This window comes from Pagrus major, chromosome 5, assembly GCF_040436345.1.
Source record: "Pagrus major chromosome 5, Pma_NU_1.0".
Taxonomy (NCBI): domain Eukaryota; kingdom Metazoa; phylum Chordata; class Actinopteri; order Spariformes; family Sparidae; genus Pagrus; species Pagrus major.
Genome location: NC_133219.1, coordinates 31,824,952 through 31,845,765, shown reverse-complemented (window position 1 = coordinate 31,845,765; position 20,814 = coordinate 31,824,952). Strand labels below are relative to the sequence as shown.

General features: G+C 40.2%; 3 protein-coding genes across 4 annotated transcripts; all 3 read right to left on the bottom strand.

Annotated features, from left to right (window-relative positions):
- Positions 1 to 2,595: 2,595 nt before the first annotated feature.
- On the bottom strand, positions 2,596 to 3,816 carry ccl27a (chemokine (C-C motif) ligand 27a). The gene is made up of 3 exons (XM_073465957.1): positions 3,744 to 3,816; positions 2,911 to 3,028; positions 2,596 to 2,696 (listed from the first exon to the last, which is right to left on the bottom strand). Exons 1-3 carry the CDS (start codon positions 3,805 to 3,807, stop codon positions 2,597 to 2,599), a joined length of 282 nt encoding a protein of 93 aa, XP_073322058.1. The 5' UTR covers positions 3,808 to 3,816; the 3' UTR covers position 2,596.
- Positions 3,817 to 10,355: 6,539 nt separating this feature from the next.
- On the bottom strand, positions 10,356 to 12,376 carry avp (arginine vasopressin). The gene is made up of 3 exons (XM_073466356.1): positions 11,797 to 12,376; positions 10,737 to 10,941; positions 10,356 to 10,629 (listed from the first exon to the last, which is right to left on the bottom strand). Exons 1-3 carry the CDS (start codon positions 11,914 to 11,916, stop codon positions 10,493 to 10,495), a joined length of 462 nt encoding a protein of 153 aa, XP_073322457.1. The 5' UTR covers positions 11,917 to 12,376; the 3' UTR covers positions 10,356 to 10,492.
- A 751-nt stretch (positions 12,377 to 13,127) lies between these two features.
- On the bottom strand, positions 13,128 to 20,430 carry ubox5 (U-box domain containing 5). Of its 2 annotated transcripts, XR_012178772.1 has the most exons (8): positions 20,351 to 20,430; positions 19,016 to 19,077; positions 18,102 to 18,203; positions 16,503 to 17,257; positions 15,797 to 16,416; positions 15,507 to 15,692; positions 14,923 to 15,209; positions 13,128 to 14,588 (listed from the first exon to the last, which is right to left on the bottom strand). XR_012178772.1 is itself a non-coding variant. In XM_073465356.1 (7 exons), the coding sequence occupies exons 2-7, from the start codon at positions 19,067 to 19,069 to the stop codon at positions 14,986 to 14,988; spliced, it is 1,941 nt and encodes a 646-aa protein (XP_073321457.1). In that variant the 5' UTR covers positions 19,070 to 19,077; positions 20,351 to 20,430; the 3' UTR covers positions 13,128 to 14,985. The 2 variants fall into 2 exon arrangements, 1 of the variants encoding a protein (XP_073321457.1); XM_073465356.1 differs by having other exon boundaries at positions 13,128 to 15,209.
- Positions 20,431 to 20,814: the final 384 nt, after the last annotated feature.

The following is a 20,814-nucleotide window of genomic DNA, read 5'->3' as shown; positions in this document are numbered from 1 at the left end:
GAATTGCGTAAGATGCTGGAAACACACATTAAAGCCTCATGACGGGAGAAACCTGCTCTGACTCGAGTAGTCACATATGAGAAAGCGCTACTTCTCGTTTTAAGAGCCTGGGTGACTCAGATTACTAGAAATGTGCTGGAGGTGTTTTTCTGTCGAAACTTAGAAATTATTATTTTTTTTTTAAATCAAAACTGCCTGAGGATGGGCAATATAGGAGAAAGTCTGGTGACGTTGCAATAAGGGCAATAAAAGTCTGCTTAGAGAGAAGGATGGGATGGATGGTGGATGGATTGACTTTCTCCCAGGAGACTGCTAACCCTAACCCAGTGTGTAACCAAAAGTCAACGATAACTTATCTTAACCTACCAATGAAGTTATGTTACGTCACATACATAACGTATCTTCAGTAATGTACGTAATATTTGTAAGGTAAGGTTCCGTAAAGTAAAGTTGCATAAATAATGTAGTTAATTTAACCCAAACGACAATGTTTGCCTAAACCTAACCGAGTAGTTCTGTTGCCTAAGCCTTCCCTAACTAACTAAATGGTGTGTGTTGTACCTGTGAAGCAATTAAAATATTTGTTTCTGTGCCATTTCAAAAGTTTTAAGCATGTTTAATGTTCATTGGCCAGGCCATGAAATTTTCATTTTGTCCTAAGACTACTCAGGCTTTAACCTGATTAATAGCCGGCTATGACTGTGAGTGGAGTGGTGAACTGGTGTATCACTGTATACCTTGATCTTACTGTAATTTTACATTGCCACTTCTGGATTGTGATAAGATGTCACCAAAATCCAAAATTATTACATACAAAGGACACAGTGAGGATTTACAAAAAAAAAACACATAACTAATTACTCATGAATAAAACCTGGAAGTCTGCACGCTACTGCAGCAGCGTCAGACACAGCCTGAAGCTTTTTTTGAGTTCCTTTTGTCTGTATCAGTGCACAAAGTAAGCACAGTTAATTTCTCCCTTTTTGCATTGAAGACATGCTTCAGGATACTAAAAGGCAGTGTTTTGATGGATTAATACATTTCTATGAGTCTTGGATGATTTAAGTGTTGGTTGTTAATGCTCTACAATACTGGACAGAAGTTTTTCCAAAGGCACGCTCAAGAGAAAGTTGATTTTCTTTGGAGAAAACACTATTTTTTAGTTTTACTATAAAGCAAACACTCAAAAATGTAATACCAAGGCGTCAGAAAGCATTAAAAAGATTCCATCCGCATAACACTGAGGTTAACTTTTATGACATTTTATCTAAGGAAGAAAAAGCAATTATTCAAAAATTTGGGTAAGAAAATGTTGCCCTGGTGTTGCATATGATTTTTACATTCTTTTAATGGGTGAAAGATCATAACTCAAACTATATCAAATGAGGTTATGACAAATGTTCGTATTCTGTAAAAGATGTCTGCCGTTTTTAAATGCATTTAAGTACAATACTAAAAAAAAAACATGAGAGTTACTGACCAAGGTTCTTTCACTTATCTGTCTCTGATTTTTAAGATGATAGCTCACTGTGGAATGAAAGCAAATAAATCATCCACCCTGAAGGTTTAATAGGCTTTGCTGTGAGCAACAGCTTGTCTTTGTGGGATTAGTCATGACTGACGAGAGAGTGGGGTCAGGGTTTTAATCATCAGAGGACAAGACTGAACAAGGAAAATTCCAGTCTATTTTACTTTCATATCTATAAAGATCCGAAAGTTACATTTATAGATTCCTCAGATATATAAAATACCATCTGTATCCTTGAGTCCTCTGTCATGACAAACGAACACTTGGTAAATGTGAAAATGTTTCACCAAGTACAAATTAAGTTCAGTATTAACGTGATATTCATGCTTCTCCTCTGATGCCCAGTGCCACGCTTAACAATTATCACCTCTACTAAATCAAGAGGCATACATAAAAATGACATGAAAGAAAAAACAACACATAAATGACGTTTTACAGAGATTTTATTTTTTCATTTTTGTATAAATGCAGTGGTGGAAGAAGCGTTCACACCATTTACCAATACCACAATAAAAAAATATTCAAAATATTCAAAAATGTAAAATATTCTTTAAGTAGAAGTACAGATCTGTTAGCACAAAATAAAGCAGCAAAAGTAAAGTACTCATGATGCAGGATGGCCCCTCTCAGTGTTATACCGTTTTATTACTGGATCTTTATTATCGCTGCATCAACATGTAAGCAGCACTTTAATGTCAACAATCAATCAAGGTGGATCTGATTGAACTGCTCCATTGGCTACTTTAATTTGTAACACAGCGTCATATTTCATACATGATTGGGTGTTTTGAATTTAAATCTTAACCTGAAAATTCACAATAGCTTTAATAAAGTACATTTCCCTCTGAAATATTGTGGAGTAAAGGTATAAAGGGGTATAGAATGGAAAAATACAAGCACCTACAAACTGAACGCTACTTTTCACAAGTTGATCTGAATATTTTGTATCGTCGGTAAATAAAAAAAGAAACAATCATAAGGGCTTCTGTATGACACAAGCTCCTGAGACACCAACTGTAGAGACAAGATACACACAAAGTTTGTGAAATATATTCATCGCACAGCTCATCAGGGTGTTCTGTGCTTTGTCTTCTTCAAGAGACGTCTCACGATTTTCTCCATGTGGGTGTGAGCACAAATGGGTCTGCTCATGCCTTTTACATACAATCTGTGGATCCACAAGGAAAGAAAGGGATGTTTCAGTTTTAGATGACCAGCAAAAAAATATATTTATACTTTATATGGAACCATAATTTGCAGTTAAAGCATTTCACTCATCCCTCTTGCTTGGAAGTTAATTTCATTGCCATAGCTAGTTTACTAACTGGGCAACTACAAAATGACTGAGATAATTTGCTTCACTGTTGCTCTTCATCACTCACATCAGTGCAGAGATGTCACAGGCGCCGCTGTTTTCCTGCAGATCATATCTGTGAACCTTCCGCAGCAGGTGTCTAGGGACGGACTTTTTTGTTGTGATGCAGCATTTTGGGATGCCAGCTGCAATGTGGGATAAAGATCAATGATATCAATATTGGAAACATAAAATGTAGAATAACAGAATAACAGGAATTGACAAAGAAATAGCCTGATGTTTTGTGTTTCTTTGCGAACAGTGTCATGCAGTCAACTTAAATCTCCCCAATTTTTTTTTTTTTTTTTTTTTCTGGGATTGGGAAATGTTCCCATTATTACAACTTCGGTTTGCACATTTTCCTCAAGAGCCCAGTATACTATTTGGGACTTGATTTTTATTTTTTATTTTATAAGTTAATAACGGATAAAATGGGGAAAAAAATGTAGAGTTGAACATCAATGCTGGATACCGTTTAACTGAACAGGACTGATGTTTTTGTATTGTGCAACGGTGATGGCAGGATGACAGAAAACTGCCAGTTAAATCAATCAGACCAGTCACATGCTGGAACAGGTTTGATACAATCCCTCTAATTGCAGGTTGAAAAAATACAAAGCAGCTGGATTAAATCAATAAACAAATACAAGAACAACTGCAAAAAGAATTAAATCCTCTGCTTTTCCCACAACACATGCACAAACTTGTTTAAACTCTAAAGATTCATATGAACAGGCAACTGTTCTCCCCCAGAAATCTCTAAATGTACATTTATTTAAAAGAACTGCTGTCATATTCAGATAAAAACTCACTCAATGCAATTTTCTTGGTTTTAACATGAGAATGAATCATGATAGTTACCTTCAGTAGAGGTGATGGCCAAAGCACACAGGCAGATAACCACAAACGCCACTTTCAGGTCCATGATGGCAGAGAAGATGTGGGGAGGAAATGTCTTATTGCTGTTTATATACCCTACTGACACACGCACACACACTCACACACACATTACTATGGACACCTGTCTATCGACCCGCCCACCTGCGCTGACCCCGCCCATCACTCACTGCGCATGACCGGAGGCAATTCAACACACTGCTGGAGCTGTGGTGGAGTGAGGTTGAGGTGTAAGGACAGAAATGGCGGAGAAAGTGCAGCCACACTTTTCACTACCAGCTGTACCTACAGCAGCTTTCACTGCCAAACAGAGCAGGACAAGAAAGACTGAACTGGAGAAGACTACAAAACAAAAAGAAGTTGGTTGCTCAAGAGGTGAAACAAGAGTCAACACTGGAGAGGCTGTTCAACGATGGCAACAATTGATGGAGTCGAAGGCCTGAAAACGGACGCCATGTTAGCTGTGTCTCTGTTGGACATGTAATGAGCTGGTTTGTTTTGGTTGGGGGAAATGTGTTATTACTCTGCATTATGTAGTCAACGTAGCTAACGTTAGCTCCTTATGTCACTGTCTTATGTATTAGCCCATTATTAGAAATGTTAGCTTGTAGCTAACGTTAGTTAGCTAGCTAGCTATGATAGACTACTGCAGTATGAAACATATTTACATGTAACGTTACCGTTTAAACGTACTGTGGATCTGATCCATATAGCAGTGTTCACACATGCACTGCTACCCTGGGCTGTTGGGACATTAGCCAGAAGTGGGCTAATTCTTGTGTGCTACACGTGTGAAAGGCCAAGTCCACTGTTCAGAGGTCATGGGAAGATTGCATATATCTGTGACTACAAAATGTGCCGATGTAGCCTATTTCTGAGGCCTACAGTTATGAGAGGGACGTCAGTTCACGTTTCCACTATTTCTGCTGAGTCTCGCTGACAGGTGAGTGTAACTTGACGCTGATAGCAACGTGGATCAGACCACTGTTATTCGTGTAGTATGTATCTTTGTTGGATACATTTCATATATACATGTGTCCTTCTTTCATATTGTGCTCCTTAGAAGGGATCCAATATAAAAAGTAATGGAAAATGCTTCAAGTGCTGGTCCAAGCAGTCACTTATGAGCCTACTGCTTGAGACTATTACATATTAGTAAGACATTTTTCATCAAAATAGATCTGATCATGATCTGACTGTCAGCTGACCACAGTAGAATGTGGGAAACACCTACCAGCCCCTTCAAATAATCGCTTGCTACCTATCACATAAGCTTCCCATCACCCAGCTAACTCCAGAGTTGTGTTTGAGAGTCAATAAAAATGTTATGCCCCATAAACACGTTCAGATGTAACTTAATGTCACGTAAACACATTGAAATGTACCTTTATGTCCTGTAAATACATGTAGTTCTCCATACTTATCCAATTTTCTGTAATTATTATAATTTTTGAAGAGATGATGACTTTTCAGTCACAGGAGTTGGACAAGTAATGTTTTAAAGTAATATGATATTTGAAGTTCCTTGAAAAGCTTGTTTGTGCTTTTCTTTCTACAGGACAATTGCTGCCAAAACAGTAGAGGATTGCGACAGCAGCGACATCAGCAGCCTAACCTGTTGGCCAACACTAATCTGTTTTTATAATCAGTCAAGAAACCTCTGGCGGCCCTCCTGTATATAGTTGTTTATTCTAATTGTACTGTATATTGTCTAAATGATTAATGATTACTTTTTTTTCATTTTATCTATTCATGCTTTTGACTTGAAGTACCAGCCCTTTATCTTTCTTTACATTTTTCTATTTACTGTGTTTATTGTTACGCACCAAAACACAAATTCAAATTGTGAAAAACTACTTGGCATAAATGTGATTCTGATTAGGGCACTTGTGTCCAAGTAACATGCCTGGTCAATATACTGTACAAACACAAGTAGTTTAGTTGTAGGTGGTGTTTATCAGAAAAAAAAACATCTGCTACTTGACCTGTCGCCCTCCCACGTCCATGGCCTCTGCCTCCACTTCCTTGGACACTGCTGGTTGCCCTCCTGTCGTCCTCTCTGACATCATGATGTGCTTCGCTCTGGCGTGTCCTTGTCATCAGAGTCAACGATGCTGTCATCGTGGAAGCTCTGACGTACAAAACATTGTATTATTACGAGTCCAATACAATATTCACGTTTGTCAGTGAATCACTGAGGGTAACAAAACAAACGTGTAGCAGGCCCACCACTAATCTTGATGTTTTAGCTCTGTCATATCTACTGTTACCATAGCCAGCTGTTGCTAGCTAACCAGCAACAAGTTACATCTAAATACACTTTCAAAACAATTTCTGAATGCTAACAAAGCTAGCTTGACAGCTATCAATGCTAGCAATGGCTTCGTTGGGTGTTTACGTTCAATATGATAATATTAGGTGTTTACTGACAGGTGAATGAGACATGAGGTAGCTACTTGTTGTTAGATGTTGTGATGAAAACGATGCACCGATACACTCTCCTTCCCACCGCTCGTGAGGACTCGGACTCCGTCGGTGGTAAATGGCAGTTGTCGGGCAGTGCGCGCTCATGGTTTTACGGGAGTGGCTTTGGAGAGTGGCCCGAGTGCAGGGCGCAGGGTTTACTGGCCGGATACTTTAAAATCTAGCCAGGGCTTGACGGTTTTTTCCATCGTACCAAACCCAGCTTTAACCAGTGGTGAGCTGAAAGTCTTTATGTGAACAAGCGTTAGTTTCGTTTTGAGTCTGACAGCTGGATGAGTGGGTTGTACCGGTATATGTACTGAGACAGGCTTCAACAGGTTTAATAGTAACTACTCTTTTACCGGGATCTCGTTTGATTGATGGATAGACAATGAAAGCTTGAAAAATACCACACCCAGAGTCACGAAAGAGATGATATATGGGTCACCGTTAAACATTAAAGGTCAAATGGAAACTTGATCAAGGTCAAATGTTGGCTTAAGCAAAATGATACAGGTCTATAAAAAGCCAAGTTTAACATCAGTGTAAAAAGGAAAGGGAGAAAACAGACACATATTTAAAAAAACATACATAACTTATCCTCAGATAAACACTGACTCAATACAAGTGTTTTCTTGGTTTTAACATGAGAATTAATCATGCTAGTTACCTTCAGTAGAGGTGACGGCCAAAGCACACGGACAGATAATCACGAACGCCACTTCAGATTCATGATGGCAGAGGAAATGTGGGCTAAGTGTGTGAACACAATTTAAGTGTGCAACCAAAATCTGAAGCAAAGAGACACAAAACATCAGTCTATGACAATTCTTTCTTTTTTGATTACCATATTCTGTTATTCTGTTATTTAAAAGTTCAAAATGGCAGAAAATCCATCACAGCAGACTTTTATGGCCCAAGTGACTTTCTTTAGAGCACATTGCACTAGACTTGTGCGTCCAATTTCAAGTCAGTTGGATTCACTGTGTTAATTAAGGGTGTGGCCTTTCCAAAACTGCATTTTTTTGGCTATAATTAGTGTCACCATTTGGCTGAGTGGGCTCAAGTTTCATGGGAAACATTTCCTGTTATTGGGCCAAGTTTCATGCTTTTGGCTCATTCCACCTCAAGGCAATAGATGAGGCATGCGGCATACAAGACTGACACGAACAGACGAGGTTTCAGGCCCTCTGGGGCTTGAGACATGATAATTAAGTAACGATCATGGGAACAATCATTCGACCAGAAGACCTGAGCTCAAGCACATGAATCTGTGGAACAATTAACTCAAAAAGTTAATTATAAATATGAGAAATCTGATTGGCAACACAGTCCTCAAATACAAGCAGAGCAGAAGATTGCTGGTATTGATAACGGCTTAACTGACACAAAACAATCTCATGTTGGCAAAGATACCAATCTGACAACAAGGTATAACAGTGCAGAAGCTGCAGCTCAGCAGTAAAGACAACATTTCAAGTTCATTGTGTTCTCAGGTGTGGCTTGTAAACCTCTTTCACATGCCGTGCAAACCATACAGTGTAATTAATGTGACAAAAACATCAAACTGTCACTGAGGGGAATTTTTATGGTAGCACATGACCTCTCAGATGTTTATTTTGAATCAGGGAAAGTTGGCAATGTGGTAATACTCAAAACCGTCCAGCGTCTGTATGGTATTGGCACCACTTAATACATGATCCCATGTTAAGCCTTCAAATCTCAAGACTTATTTTGTTTCCCTCCTGTCTGAGCCAGTTTGACATAAAAGCAGTACTGCAAGGCTCTGACAAGTTGTTTTTTTTTCCTTGTGAATTAAATCTGCTGGATTTGTTCGTGTCTTTAAAACAAACCGCTTAGGTCTGGTTTGACCACACTTGCTGGCTTTATGCATTCAGGTGTGTTGATACTGGAAAAAGAAAGAAACGAAGAAACAAAAGAAAGTGAAAGTGTCATAAAAATGTATTTGGTCATAAACCTATGAAGGGTTTTCAAAGTAAAAGGAAACACAGGATGCCTCAGTCAGTTTTGCAACAAATTCCCGAAAGGTGAAGACGCCCCACAAGTACTGAATGAGTCCAAACAGGTTAACTGTCAAAATGTGGGACGTTATGCTTCCTGTTCCAGCTGGATCAGGAACACATTACAGACATCTGCCATCACACACAGTCCTGGCATAAACAAGAGCCTTCAATCATCACACACAAAAGGAATGTGACGATTAGTTTTCACTGACTTTCATCTACGCATATTGGACATGTCGATACACAACAGAGAAAGGAGATGAAAGATCTGATCCCACACCAGCACTGTCAATTTATGTTAACTTTGCAACAACTGACGTGTTTGCTTGTCTATAAGGGGTAATTTGTTAACTTCAACTACAAGCCTAACCTTAGAGCGAGGTAATGGCGGGTTAATGACAGGGATGCATGGACTATATTCACACGGCAGCCATTATCCTATAACGTCACGTTCAGGGTGGAGAAGCTCTGAGCAACTGGAAATGACAATCACAAGTGAAAATCAGGGGGGACATTTTGCCATATTTCAAGGTAAAGCGACATATTTGATAAACCGTTAGCTAACGTTGGCATTCAGCCACTTGCTTACTGTTTGACTACATCCTGCCAGTTTCACCTCCAGGCTTGAACAAGTGTGTCCAACATGTGTGTTGTTCTTTTAGAGTTTATTTGAGCCTTGTAAATGAGCTCTAAAGTAACAACTCACTGATGTAATCAAACAGTAATGTTGGCTAGGAAGTGGCTGAATGTTAACGTTAGCTAATGGTTTATCAAATATGTTCTTTTACCTTGAAATATGGCAAAATGTCCCCTCAGACTTTCACTATTCATCATCTTTACAGTTGCGGATCAATCGGTAGGTGGTAAATAACAATTTGTCAGATTCCCTACGTTAGGGTTAGGGTCCCTACAACATTTGAGCTTCCATCCTTGAGCGTTGTGTCAGAGGAAAATGGCCGCCGGGTGAATATGGTCTGGTCATTTTGCTCATCACCCCTTAAAATGGCTACAAACCACCTTAAATCTACCTTAAAATTACAAAATGCCAGAATTTTATGTTGAAAGCATTCAAAATCTTACTAAAATTATCAACAGGATGTGAAGGAATAACAGTTTTGGTGTTATGACATATATGTATTGTGTTGCAAAGCATGTTTAGCATGCTAACCAGCTAGCCCAGTCCTGTACTAGCAGTGGAAACACCAACACTTCTCTGATGCTCTGAGCTCCCTGTCTGGACTGCGAGCTGCACGGCGAACTGAGCTAACTAGCTAACAGCAGTTACAGTTAGCAGCAGTTAGCGGTTACTCTGGTGATATGCTGCCCCCCTATTTAGACTTAGACTTAGAGACTTATTTGTATTAACTATGAATAATAATAAATAAATAATAAATACTGCACTTTTAAAACCCCTTTGTTGTCCCCTCTTGACCCCCATGACAGTAATAACATTAGTTTTAGGTGGCAGAGAAACAAATTGTGTTGCGTTCAAGTAATCGAAACTGATGAAACAATTGTAATGGCTGATTTCTCAGAAGTAGTCACTACCTATATTGGGTAACATGACATCCCTTTCACTCTTAGTCAGGTTTTCATATGCAAACACACATGTGCACACAAGCAGACACAGATGAACAGGTTTATCAGTGAATCATCTGTAATAATGACAGCAGACGAAGGAAAGGTTGTTTTTTTTTTTGGCAGTGATTCATTCTGTATTTCTCAATATACAAGAATATTCCTACCACACAAGAAGTAACTGCTTTATCTTTGTCATTCAGATGTTGTACATGGATGACTCTTCAATCTTCAATCTCCGACTTATTTACAGTGTTTTCTGCTACAATTGACTTAGTTGAAATGGAGCTCTGAGGCATGTTATGAACCCTCATATAGAATAAAATTTTGTTTACAGTATGTGCATTAGTATATACATTCACTAGTGGGAACAAGCATGAATCCTACTTTTGCAAAGCCATTATCGTGACTCCTCTTCCAGGGGATTTGGATAAAAGTAGCCAGTTACTAAAGTTGAAGTTCACTCTTTTTTCTGTCTTTACAGATACAGAAAAATCACAACAGTGGGGGATTTAAGAGAGAAGAAAGCTCGACTTGGCATTTTATTGTTTCAGGGTTCAAATCTCAAGGCTTATAGTGGAACAGGGATGATGTTCATTCTGCACCTCCAGGCCCTGAGATGCAGAGGAAGCTCCACAGACGACAGTGTCAGTACTCAGTCTGTCCTCTGGTGGCCACATGTAGCAGGCGCAGCAGCAGGTCTGCAGGCGAGCTCCCCACAGAGCTGTCGGAGGGATCTAAGGCCTCGGCCTCCCCCAGGCAGTCAGAGTCCACCGCACAGCTCTCTGAGAGGGAGGACAGGAGAGGAACTTTATTCTCAATGTGCCCACAACACCATACCAGACTTCTTTACTCGTCTGAACATGACAAACATTATCAAACCAAACTGCACCTGAGTTACAGCAAAGTCCTGAAGCAGCGCAGCGTCCTCTTTCAGATCCACAGGGTCTCCCTCCCGCCTGGCAGGGGGTGAGCAGGTAGTTCTCCTCCACACAGCGAGCTGTTTCTGGGGAGCCCAGCAGACAGCCGAGGCCCTCCCCACAGCAGATATTTGGGCCAAAGCAGCGGCCCTTGTCTCTGGGGCCACAAGACATGCACTGGTGGAGAATTGGATAGATTAAAGAATTAACCAGAAGCTACAAACCAGCAACCATTTTTTAACATTATTACTTTTATTTTGTCACTGTCTGTTCTGATCCTTGTGTATACAGCAGGGACATAGATTGTTGTTTCATGTTCAGACAATACTTTCACTCTTCCTGGTCGTATTCAAACAAAGCTGATAATGGGCATGAAAACAGCCATGAAAATTGCTGGAAATATTTAGTATATGTTCATATATATTTCTAATGTGTTTATTTAGCTCGCCTCTGCACTAGAAATCATTACAAATACATATTTTTTTAAACTTGAAATGCATCTTACTTTCAGTTTTTGTTTCCCTTACAAGCTTTAATTCACAGGTTTAGGATTTACACATCTAATATCTACTCTTATGGTCCTAAAAAACATTTTCTATCTATTTTTCCCCCTGTTAAAGGTTTTTTTTTTTTGGTCAATATGGAAGTTTTTCCTCAATCGAAGCGAAGGTCTAAGGACAGAGGATGTCTCTCACTGTCTCAGATTGTAAAGCCCATTGAGGCAATGTGATAAAATTGATTTGAATCTTCTGGGAAGACATTGTCCTCAATATATCATGTCTAACTTAACTTAAATTGACTTTTTTTTTTTTTCACAAAGTAATGTGGGCTGGTCACATTCAATTACATTCAACTGTACACATTCAATATTTTATAGCCTACTTAGATTTTCCTGATTTCTCATCGATGATCACTTTATACAATATCAGAATAGGCTCACAGACAACTTGGGTAATTTCCAATCTCAAGACTCCCAAAGAAATTTAAAAAATCTAAGAAAGATGATTTCCCAGAAAGGATAATGGTCCTCACCTGTCTGATCCCAGCCTCCGGCAGCGCCCGCTTCCCTCCTCGGGGGCAGTTCTGGATGTAACAGGCGGAGGAGAGAGCGAGGAGTCCCAGGACGCACAGGGGGAACAAGGAGTGAGGCATCGCTGCTGGCTGGCTGGTTGTGGATGAGCTCCGCGCACCTGTATGTCCCTCCTGCCTGGGTTGGATTGATGGATGGATGTGTGACTGATGTTCTGATCTCCTCACTTATAAGCAGATGGACATGACCTGACGAAAGCGATTGACACTCGTATCTGACGTCAGCGTCGTTTTCTCTCCACACGCACGCACGCGCGCCCGAAGGCCACCGGCGTGCGCGCAGAGAGAGGTCGCAGGCGGAGATGGCTCTGCATCAGATGTGTGCCATCTAACAAATCTACGCTGAGAAAACAGCGATGACAGCACAAGATGCCTTTTTCTGTATTCAAGGCTGCGCCACGCTCATTTGGAGTCACTTTTGTGAATAATCTGGGAGGTACACACCCCAAAAATGGCACAACAAGAACAACTAATGAGACGCGTGGACAGCTAATTAGATTGATTGCAATAAGTACGTTTCGTGACGATCATGCACAAATCAGATGTCTTTTTTTGGGGTTTTACTCGACTCACATGCAGGCAACTGTGGCGACCTCAAGGTCACACCAATTATCCTCCTGATGTGATTTAAAAGTATTAATGAGCACAACAACATTAGCATTTCAAATAAACATAAACACCTGAGGCTCATTATTCACGTCAGTGTCCTGTTGCATGCTCGGGGTTGTATCTCAGCCATTAGCTGCTGTGATGCTGATTAACATGTAAGCAGTAAATGGCAAAACTTGAGCATCAGAGGCAGCAGCAGGTTGTAGTGTGAGGGAGTTTACTTTAATTAGCAGCACTGCAACATGTGGTCTTATTTTGCAGCACTCTACTCCTGAACAATATGACATTAAGTGTGACAAACTTATTTCTTCTCACAAATTAAAGTATCTTATCTGAAAGTAAATCTTACTAGTAAAGTAGTGAAATCAAGTTAAAGTTTAAAGGTAGATTTATTTTTCTTTTTTTACATTAGACATGTATAAACCAAAAAAATAAGCTTCAACCTGATTCTGACTATTGAGCGCATAAAGCACATTTGGCATGTACAGGCAGTAAATATCACTCCAACAGGCTGTATGATTGAATTGTATTGTAACTGATCTGTACCTGTAGTGTTGTCGAACATTGTCTAACACCACATATATGTAGTAAACCAGTGTTTTGTCCCTTGTCATACATTTGAAAGCAAAAACTATCATCAAATAAATCACTCCAACACAGCCTGATTTCATTTAAGCGCTTTATCGACCACTTCTACCTGAAACAGTGAAGCTGCTGCCTCCATTTCACATTCAGAACAACTTATTCCTGTGTTTGCTCGCTGAGCGGATATAGGATCATGACCTTGGTTAAGCTAAATGCTGTCAGGGAAACCGACATATAAATCATGCCGTTTCTGATTATTGAGCCCAATAAACACTGTTGTTCCTGACTTTAGTCTGTTTAACCCTTTTGTGCACACAAAGAGAGGCATAACAGCTAATTAGGGTGACGTTTTAAGAGGTAGGAAATGAAAAGGTGGGCAAGTGAACTCTGAAAACATTGTGCACATATTTAATTCCTCAAAGCACCTTAAAGGGACGAAAGTCATAAGTAATAGGAACTCAAACTAGACATATATCTAGAGGATAAACAAAAACTTGACTGAATTATGGCAACTTTAAAGGTGATGTCAACCTGTGGCTAACTTGCATTGTGGGTAACGTAGTCGCCTAAATTAGAAAAGAAAATGGAATGAAAAAGGGGATATCTCTGGTTCTGCTGTATTGATTTTGGTCATTTGTTTTTAAACTGTCCATCATGAGTCCAACAGTGTTACAGGTGTGCTTTTTAAAACCTGGAACCTACATTACCCACAATGCAACTTCGCCATTGAGAGATATCACTGGAGGCAATTTATCAGATTACATGCAGCTTCCTCTGGAGCCCCAAAAGGCGTTATACTACTTTTTTTCACATTCCCTAAGACCTGTAAACTTTGGTGGAGTTACCCTTTAAAAGGTGTAATATTCAAGAGTCAGCCATCTGTTGAAATCCTAGTCCAAATAACTGAGGGGCAGCTTATTAACAGAGTAACAGTTGATAACTGTAGCTACCGTTAGTCGTTAGCAGCTAGCAGTCCATACTTGGAGACTTGGAGAAGTCTTGGTGTTGTTTACACCACTAGGACAGAAGATTTGGACCGCCAAGAGCAAGGAGGTTTATTTCTTCAAATTCTGTTCATAATTTCAGTACATTTTTTTGCCTGCTTTAAACAAAAATTCAGACATATGTTGTTCCTTTAAAGAATTGTTTAAATACAGCGAGGTAAACGTGCAATTGCAGAAATTAACACGTCAGAAATGTTAAAAAAGTAGTACATACTCAGTCACAAAAGGTCCTTATCAATAAGTGTTCAGCCTACATTAACCTCAACGCACAACACAACCTATACAGTATAATGTTAAGTGGTAAACGGAGTGGAGAAGGAAAGGCTGAGCTTGACCCGTGTGTTTCATTCACAATGACCACACAACCTTGGGTCAATTCCATTTCTACTTTAATCCTTCTGGCCTCTGGCTCTCAGCACTCGTGTCCGCCAACCTTTTCTTGGTGTGGCCTCAACACATCTACACATCCAGGGTTTGTACAAAGGCTGCAGAACCAAGGCTGCAACTACTCTTCAACGCTCGATGAAAAGGCGACGACTAGGAGAGGGGGTGGAAGAGAACATTTTAACATTCTTTATGTAAGTTTTATGTTACGTTCTTTGCTGTGACTAATGTCCTTTCTATGAGGCCTTTGCGACCTGATTATGTACATGTTGGGCATTATGTAGCCACCAGGACAAAGAAAAAGAATTCCTTGCTAGACTGAGGTACTTGTATCTTGTGTGAATTGGAAATAAAACAAAAATATTACAGAATATCAAAAATAGAAAGAAGTGATGAATAATTTGATTTAAGTAAGTTATTCATACAGTACAGCACATATATGAAAATGTATTTTGACACTACATCCGCAGTATAATCCCATCTTCACCTTGAGAACCTCCTCTTCTTTTCACAGGCTATGAAGATGTAGGTTAGCCTCTTACGACATTGGTCAGTGATGCACACGTACGATGTCACTGCGTGGGGTAGAGCTTTGGCAGTCAGGACACAAGATGTGATTGGATGTCAATACAGTAACAGAGTTCAGTGGGTGCGATTCCCTCCGGAGGCAGGAACGGCAGAGCAAGTGACCGCAGGTGAGACGGTAGATGGATAATGCAGATTTAGAGTAAACGGAGACCGAACAGGAACATGCAGAGCACGTCGTCTTCTCACCTGGCGAACAAATGTGATGGAAAATTAGTCACTGGATTTATATTGATTTGGCATTAGACATCAGAAACACTGAACACATCCCAGCACACCTACACAGCTGCAACGTTTTGCAGAGAGGGCTAAAGTCGGTCTAAACTCGGCTGTAGAGTGGGAGGCACATGCTCCGATGTGCACAAACCAACACATATGCTTGTACGTGTTTGGTCTAAAAACACGTACAAGTGTAGGGTAGTATCTTCTGACACACAAAGGTTTTGGGGTGGAGTAATTCTCTGAGTGGGCTTTCTAAAATCTTACCTGTTGGCATTACTGTCGTGCCTGCAGTCTGACAGTGCTGAGAGGTGTTCTTTGGTTCAGACTCAGGAGTAACATTTCTCTTTTCGGACAAGTTTGAGGTGAAGGAGGGTCGTCCCTGCAGGGCAGAGAAGAGGGCCTCATCCAGGCTGGCTGACAAACGCTGCTCGTGTGAGCTGCAGCTTGGTGCTGAAGAAATATGGTGAAACAACACGTCAGACAAGTCAGCAGAAAAAAAAACCCCAAACAGATTTGTTTAAGGATCTTACTCTTAGAGAACACATTATACTCACATGAAACTGCATCAAATCTTGGTCTTTTTGTTTGAGGTAGTAGTTGCTGCTCAGCTGTCAACCCTTCTGTTGATTCTCTACTTGGATCTTGTTTTTTTCTTCTCTCGAACTCTGATTTATTATCTGTTTTAGAAGAGTTAGATGTGTGATTCCTATTATCTGATGAATGTCCCAATCTAGAGTCTTTTATTCTTGTAGTCCTGTCTGTCTTACTGGTGTCAGCATTATATTGAACAACAGTATTGTTTGTTGAGCTTTTGCTGAGACATGGAGAGTTCTGGGATTGTCCATTATCCTCTTTGGAGGTTATAAGTCTTGAGGCCTGCAGATTCTCTCCCTCGCCGTGTCTCCCCAACATCCCGTCCCTCCCAGCCATCCCTTTCTGCAGGAGGAAGTGGTCAATGCGGCTTTTCAGTTGGGGGTTAGGAAGAGGCTGGGAGGTTGAAGTAAAAGGGACACCGGTGAAGGGGTCGTTCGGGGGTCGACCCCAAGTGGCCTCCCTCTTCTGGTGCTCCTCCAGAGTTGTGTTGTCCACTGACACACCACCGGGCAGCAGCATGGGCAGCATCATTATCTCCTGGGTTATCGGGTCAAGGAACTCTTCTGGGATGGAAAGATTGCTGGAGTCAGACAAAAAGCCAAGAGAAAATTAGTAGGAAAATAAAAAAATAATACTATTTTTAAAGACCGCTTCATAAACACATACTTTGTCGGTGTGGCTGCTGGCAGTGGTGCTTTCATCTGGCTGACAGAAGAGGCGAACAACACGGGACGCGGCAGCCGTCTTTCACTGGCAGCATGGACTCTTTTAATCCTCTCCACTTCCTCTGCAGGGCAGCAGCGGGCAGGTTGTCCCCACACGACCAAAGCCTTGAGCCCGAGAGCAGATGCCGCACCGCCAAGTGGCACAGTCACACGGAGTTGTGTCACAGCGCCTAGCGAGAGCGGACCCCGGCTCCATAGCTCCTCTTGGCGGCAGTTTGCAGGTTGTGGAGGAGGTGGGGAGGGGAACGGAGGGCGGGGATTCAAATTTGAACGTGTGAAACAGATTCGGGTCTCCTCCCTAAGTTCGCAACGACCCACCAGTTTGAACTCTGGTTCAGAATTACTGGATTCAGTGTTTGAGGGACACTTGAACACATGGCCCTTTCGTTTAGGCTCATCTGGAGCTTCTTCGCCCCACTGTCGGGCCTGAAGACTCCACTGGTGGCCTTTACTCTGACAAGATTTACTGCTTTGCGCATGTTGTTTGTTCTGTTTATTCTGGTCCTTTACCTGCATCTGCATTTGTTCCTTTTGCTGAACCTGTTTGCTGCCTTCACCAGAATTCTGGGAGGGGAGCCGATCAGAGCTGGTGCTGATCTCCAGTCTTTTGCAGGCCTGTCCTCGGTCCATACCCCAAGACCACAGCTCCACATCCACCCTGCACAGCTCCACCTGGAAGCCAAACTTTAATGTCACCTGAGAGAAATGGAGGAAAAATGCATATTAATGTATTAATTACAGGAACAAATGTATTACTAATGTTACCACAGATCCTGCCCACTTTTACAATTAAAAAACACTTCTAGTGATCATATCTGTCTGAGTCTAATTGATAACTATAAGCAGCTTACCTTTTTCTCATGCAGCTTACCATCTAGCTGACAGTTGTATATTTAATACATGCATATAAACTAATGAAAAGGACATAATTTCAATGTGCATGCAGCACCAGTCTCAGGTAGCAAGCCAGAAGCAGATGGGTTATAGCATCTGTATAGGAATCATTCTGTCTTTTTGATCTATAAAAGCAGTTGTTCAATTTAACCGTGCTCACCTTCAGCAGTTCGATGCTAAAAATTACAGCGTGGGTGTTGATAGAGTTAAAAGAGGTACTGCATTCTGCCTTAAAGAGAGCTCATGCCTGAGGCTTGACTAATTTTTCTGACATTGCAAGACTGAATATACTCTGTGAAAAATTATTGGGAAATTTATTGGGAACTTTGCTTGGCATCAGTCACAACGAGCGCTGGCTTGACATATTTTGTTTTAGAGGAAAATTTAGCGCTAACCACACACCAATCACACAGTAGATAGAAAAGATAAAGAAGATGGGAAAGAGGGGTAAGGGATATCTTAGTAGATACAGGCTCATTGTCATCCAGGTAAACAGTTTTTTTTTTTTTTTTTAATTAATTTTCCCAAATTCATGTTCAAGATTTAATTAATCATATCAACAAAATTGGTTTGTCACACTTTGACCTTTTCAGATGAAAAGCCACAGGTAAGTTTATTTTTAAAGTGTACAAAGGTGCAATCTTACTTGTACAGGTGGACGCAGGAAGTACTCCAGCTTGAAACCTCGCTTCCGGAGAGAAGGGTCGGCTGACACAAGGTTTGTGACATCATAGCCATCAGCACACAGCTGCAGTTAAAAATAATTCAAATGATCACTTGAAAAGTGAAGCTACAGTATATGAAAATCTTATTTATGGATTTTATTTTTGCTTTAAATGGACAGTAAACAGCACAGAGACAGGAAACAATAACAAAAATATCATCATATACAGTACAGCTCCAATATTCCCATTACTACAAAGATGTTCATTTGTAAGTATTAATTTCAAGCATGTTTTCAATACCTCTAAAAAAAAGTTTCAGGGCCTTGTCTCGTTAAAAATGTGGCTCAGAGCAGCCGACTCAGGTCACACTTAGCAACAAGAAATGCTACAAAAAACTATAACAATATAAAGGTCACAATATAAAAGACAGTGGCTAAAACGGTGCGGTGGAAGTGGAGTAAGAAAAAAAAAAAAATGGAGCCGAGATCAGATACCAAAATCTCAATAAAAAGAACATAGCAAGGTTAGATGTGACTCAGTCTCCCACACTGTCCGTCTGCGTTTCTATTTTCACAGCTTTGTCCTCCACCTCAGTCCTTAGCCATATTGTGTCTACGTACGCTGATTCTTCCTGTTCATCTCAACAGATTTCATAAACTTTTTTAAAACGGAAAATAAGATGAACGGTGCCCTCATATGACACTACTTGTGTGTAGAAAGTAGGGTTTAAACTTGCTTTAAGTCCTGAGTAACTGTAGTAACATGTCACCTGGGTGTCACAGAAGCTTTGTGCGACAAAATTATGAGAGCTGACATTAAGGCATTAAACATGTTAAACAAATGAGGAGCTGGAGGAACTTACAGTTATGTGATAGCTTGGAGAAATGCATCATACCTTGTTACAATGAGCTGTTGTGTAGAAATGTGGAAGACAGAGATTCACAACCATTCTCCAACCTGCAGAGAAACAAATTGGTTTTAGACCAACACATGCTTCTTTGCAACGGCTTATAGTTCAAGGCTAAATGAGGTATTCAGTGAATACGACTGTTCAACACTGACTCACATCAGTACGCCACACTGTCCTGGATTATTATATTGCTTCTATCAAGTAATGACATTTTTGTTAAGGTATTTGTAAACAAGACCTTTGACCTCATGACAAACCGATCTTTACAGACTGACTGATTCACCTCTCATGTCAAGGACGTAAGCTTTTGAAGTATTACTGTGTTGAGTAATGATAAACGGAAGGTGCAAAAGGTTGGATAGTGAATAGTACCGTTAGTAGTATCATTTAATAGATTGTGCTAATTTGCTGTAATTCAACACAGAAAAATGAGTTATCCTGAAGCACGTGGTTCACTTCTGTGGCTGCCACAAAGGTTAGTGCTGAAATAATTAGTTGATCAATCAACATTAAATTAACAACAACACAGATTAAAGATTTAAATGTATCATTATACATGTATTATTTATCAAAGGAAAATGCCAAGTATTAGCCTTTACCAGCAACTCAAATGTAAGGATTTGTGGCTTTTCTCTGTGTAAATTGAATTAAAAAAACGAAAGAAAAAGCTGTCTGAAGGGTGAATTTGGGGTCTGACAAACTGATTTATGGGCTAAACAATTAATCATATAATTATAAAATAATAAGTGTTTAAGCAAACAAGTATTTTGACAATTAATTGAACTTTTCTTTATTTTATTTTTTTTAAAGCTGTATTGCCTCACATTCAGGTCCAGCCTTGTAAATGTGAGGATTTTCTGCTGTGCCTTGTCTTACACAGTAAACACTGGTCAACTTATAAAGCCTATAGCTGCTGGTAAGACAAAACAACCAAACTTAATACATCACCTCAAACTCTGGGAAGTTGTTTTGGGAAGTTGTCACTGTTTTCTGACATTATATTATAACATAGCTTCAGCCCCATCTAAATTAATTTGATCTTATGGTGGCTAACATTAATTTATCACCCAGCTGCTGGAAACAACAGAGTTAAACACAGAGTAAGTATGTTGTAGGTAAGGTAACGTGTATTAAATTCATAAACTGTATACAGCTCATGTACTTATCGGTCCTAGCTAGCTGCAACAGTGACGTTCACTGCTATGTTGTATTTAAATATTGCTACCTTGCTAGCAATATGATGTTAGCTAACATTGCTAATGCTGAGGAAGCCTGACAACGCTCACATTTGCCTCGAAAACCAAAGTGGAAAAAGCTTACTTTGTGTGGTCGTTGACAAATTTCGCTGTTTTGTCTTTAATTGGCTCCAGTGACAAACATAGTAGGTAGCTGAAACGAAAGCTATGGCTACTAGCTTAGCCGCCACAACTAGGGCATCCGAGAAGGGACATACTGCTCCTTTTTTAATCGCGAAATTCGTCAGTTTACAAGGGATCCAACAGGTGTTGAGTAAATTAAGAAAGAATAGGTTTTATTTAATTGCTGTCCGCTGACATTATGTGTTCTTTACCTCAGCACAGTTTAAATGTGTATGCGTACAAGCCCTTGTAACAAACAATAGGTTTCACTTAAGCATGTATAATTACATTTCAGATATGTACACAAGCATTTTGTCTGTCTTGTCCTTTTCCAGAGATAAACCTCCTCCCCCACATGAAGGTCAGCAGGGGTCCACATGTGTCTATGCAACCCTGCCTTTCAAGGACACCTCAGTAAGATGTAAG

What these genes read in the sequence shown, in the direction of transcription:
- ccl27a (XM_073465957.1), bottom strand. Translation starts at nt 3,807, where the DNA reads ATGGACCTGAAAGTGGCGTTTGTGGTTATCTGCCTGTGTGCTTTGGCC. An exon ending in GGCCATCACCTCTACTGAAG is followed by an intron (nt 3,029 to 3,743) that starts GTAACTATCATG and finishes CCCACATTGCAG; the next exon opens with CTGGCATCCCAAAATGCTGC. An exon ending in TGTGACATCTCTGCACTGAT is followed by an intron (nt 2,697 to 2,910) that starts GTGAGTGATGAA and finishes GTGGATCCACAG; the next exon opens with ATTGTATGTAAAAGGCATGA.
- avp (XM_073466356.1), bottom strand. Translation starts at nt 11,916, where the DNA reads ATGCCTCACTCCTTGTTCCCCCTGTGCGTCCTGGGACTCCTCGCTCTC. An exon ending in CGGAGGCTGGGATCAGACAG is followed by an intron (nt 10,942 to 11,796) that starts GTGAGGACCATT and finishes ATTCTCCACCAG; the next exon opens with TGCATGTCTTGTGGCCCCAG. An exon ending in AGGACTTTGCTGTAACTCAG is followed by an intron (nt 10,630 to 10,736) that starts GTGCAGTTTGGT and finishes CCTCCCTCTCAG; the next exon opens with AGAGCTGTGCGGTGGACTCT.
- ubox5 (XM_073465356.1), bottom strand. Translation starts at nt 19,069, where the DNA reads ATGGTTGTGAATCTCTGTCTTCCACATTTCTACACAACAGCTCATTGT. An exon ending in CAACAGCTCATTGTAACAAG is followed by an intron (nt 18,204 to 19,015) that starts GTATGATGCATT and finishes TTTTAACTGCAG; the next exon opens with CTGTGTGCTGATGGCTATGA. An exon ending in CCAGCAGCCACACCGACAAA is followed by an intron (nt 16,417 to 16,502) that starts GTATGTGTTTAT and finishes GTCTGACTCCAG; the next exon opens with CAATCTTTCCATCCCAGAAG.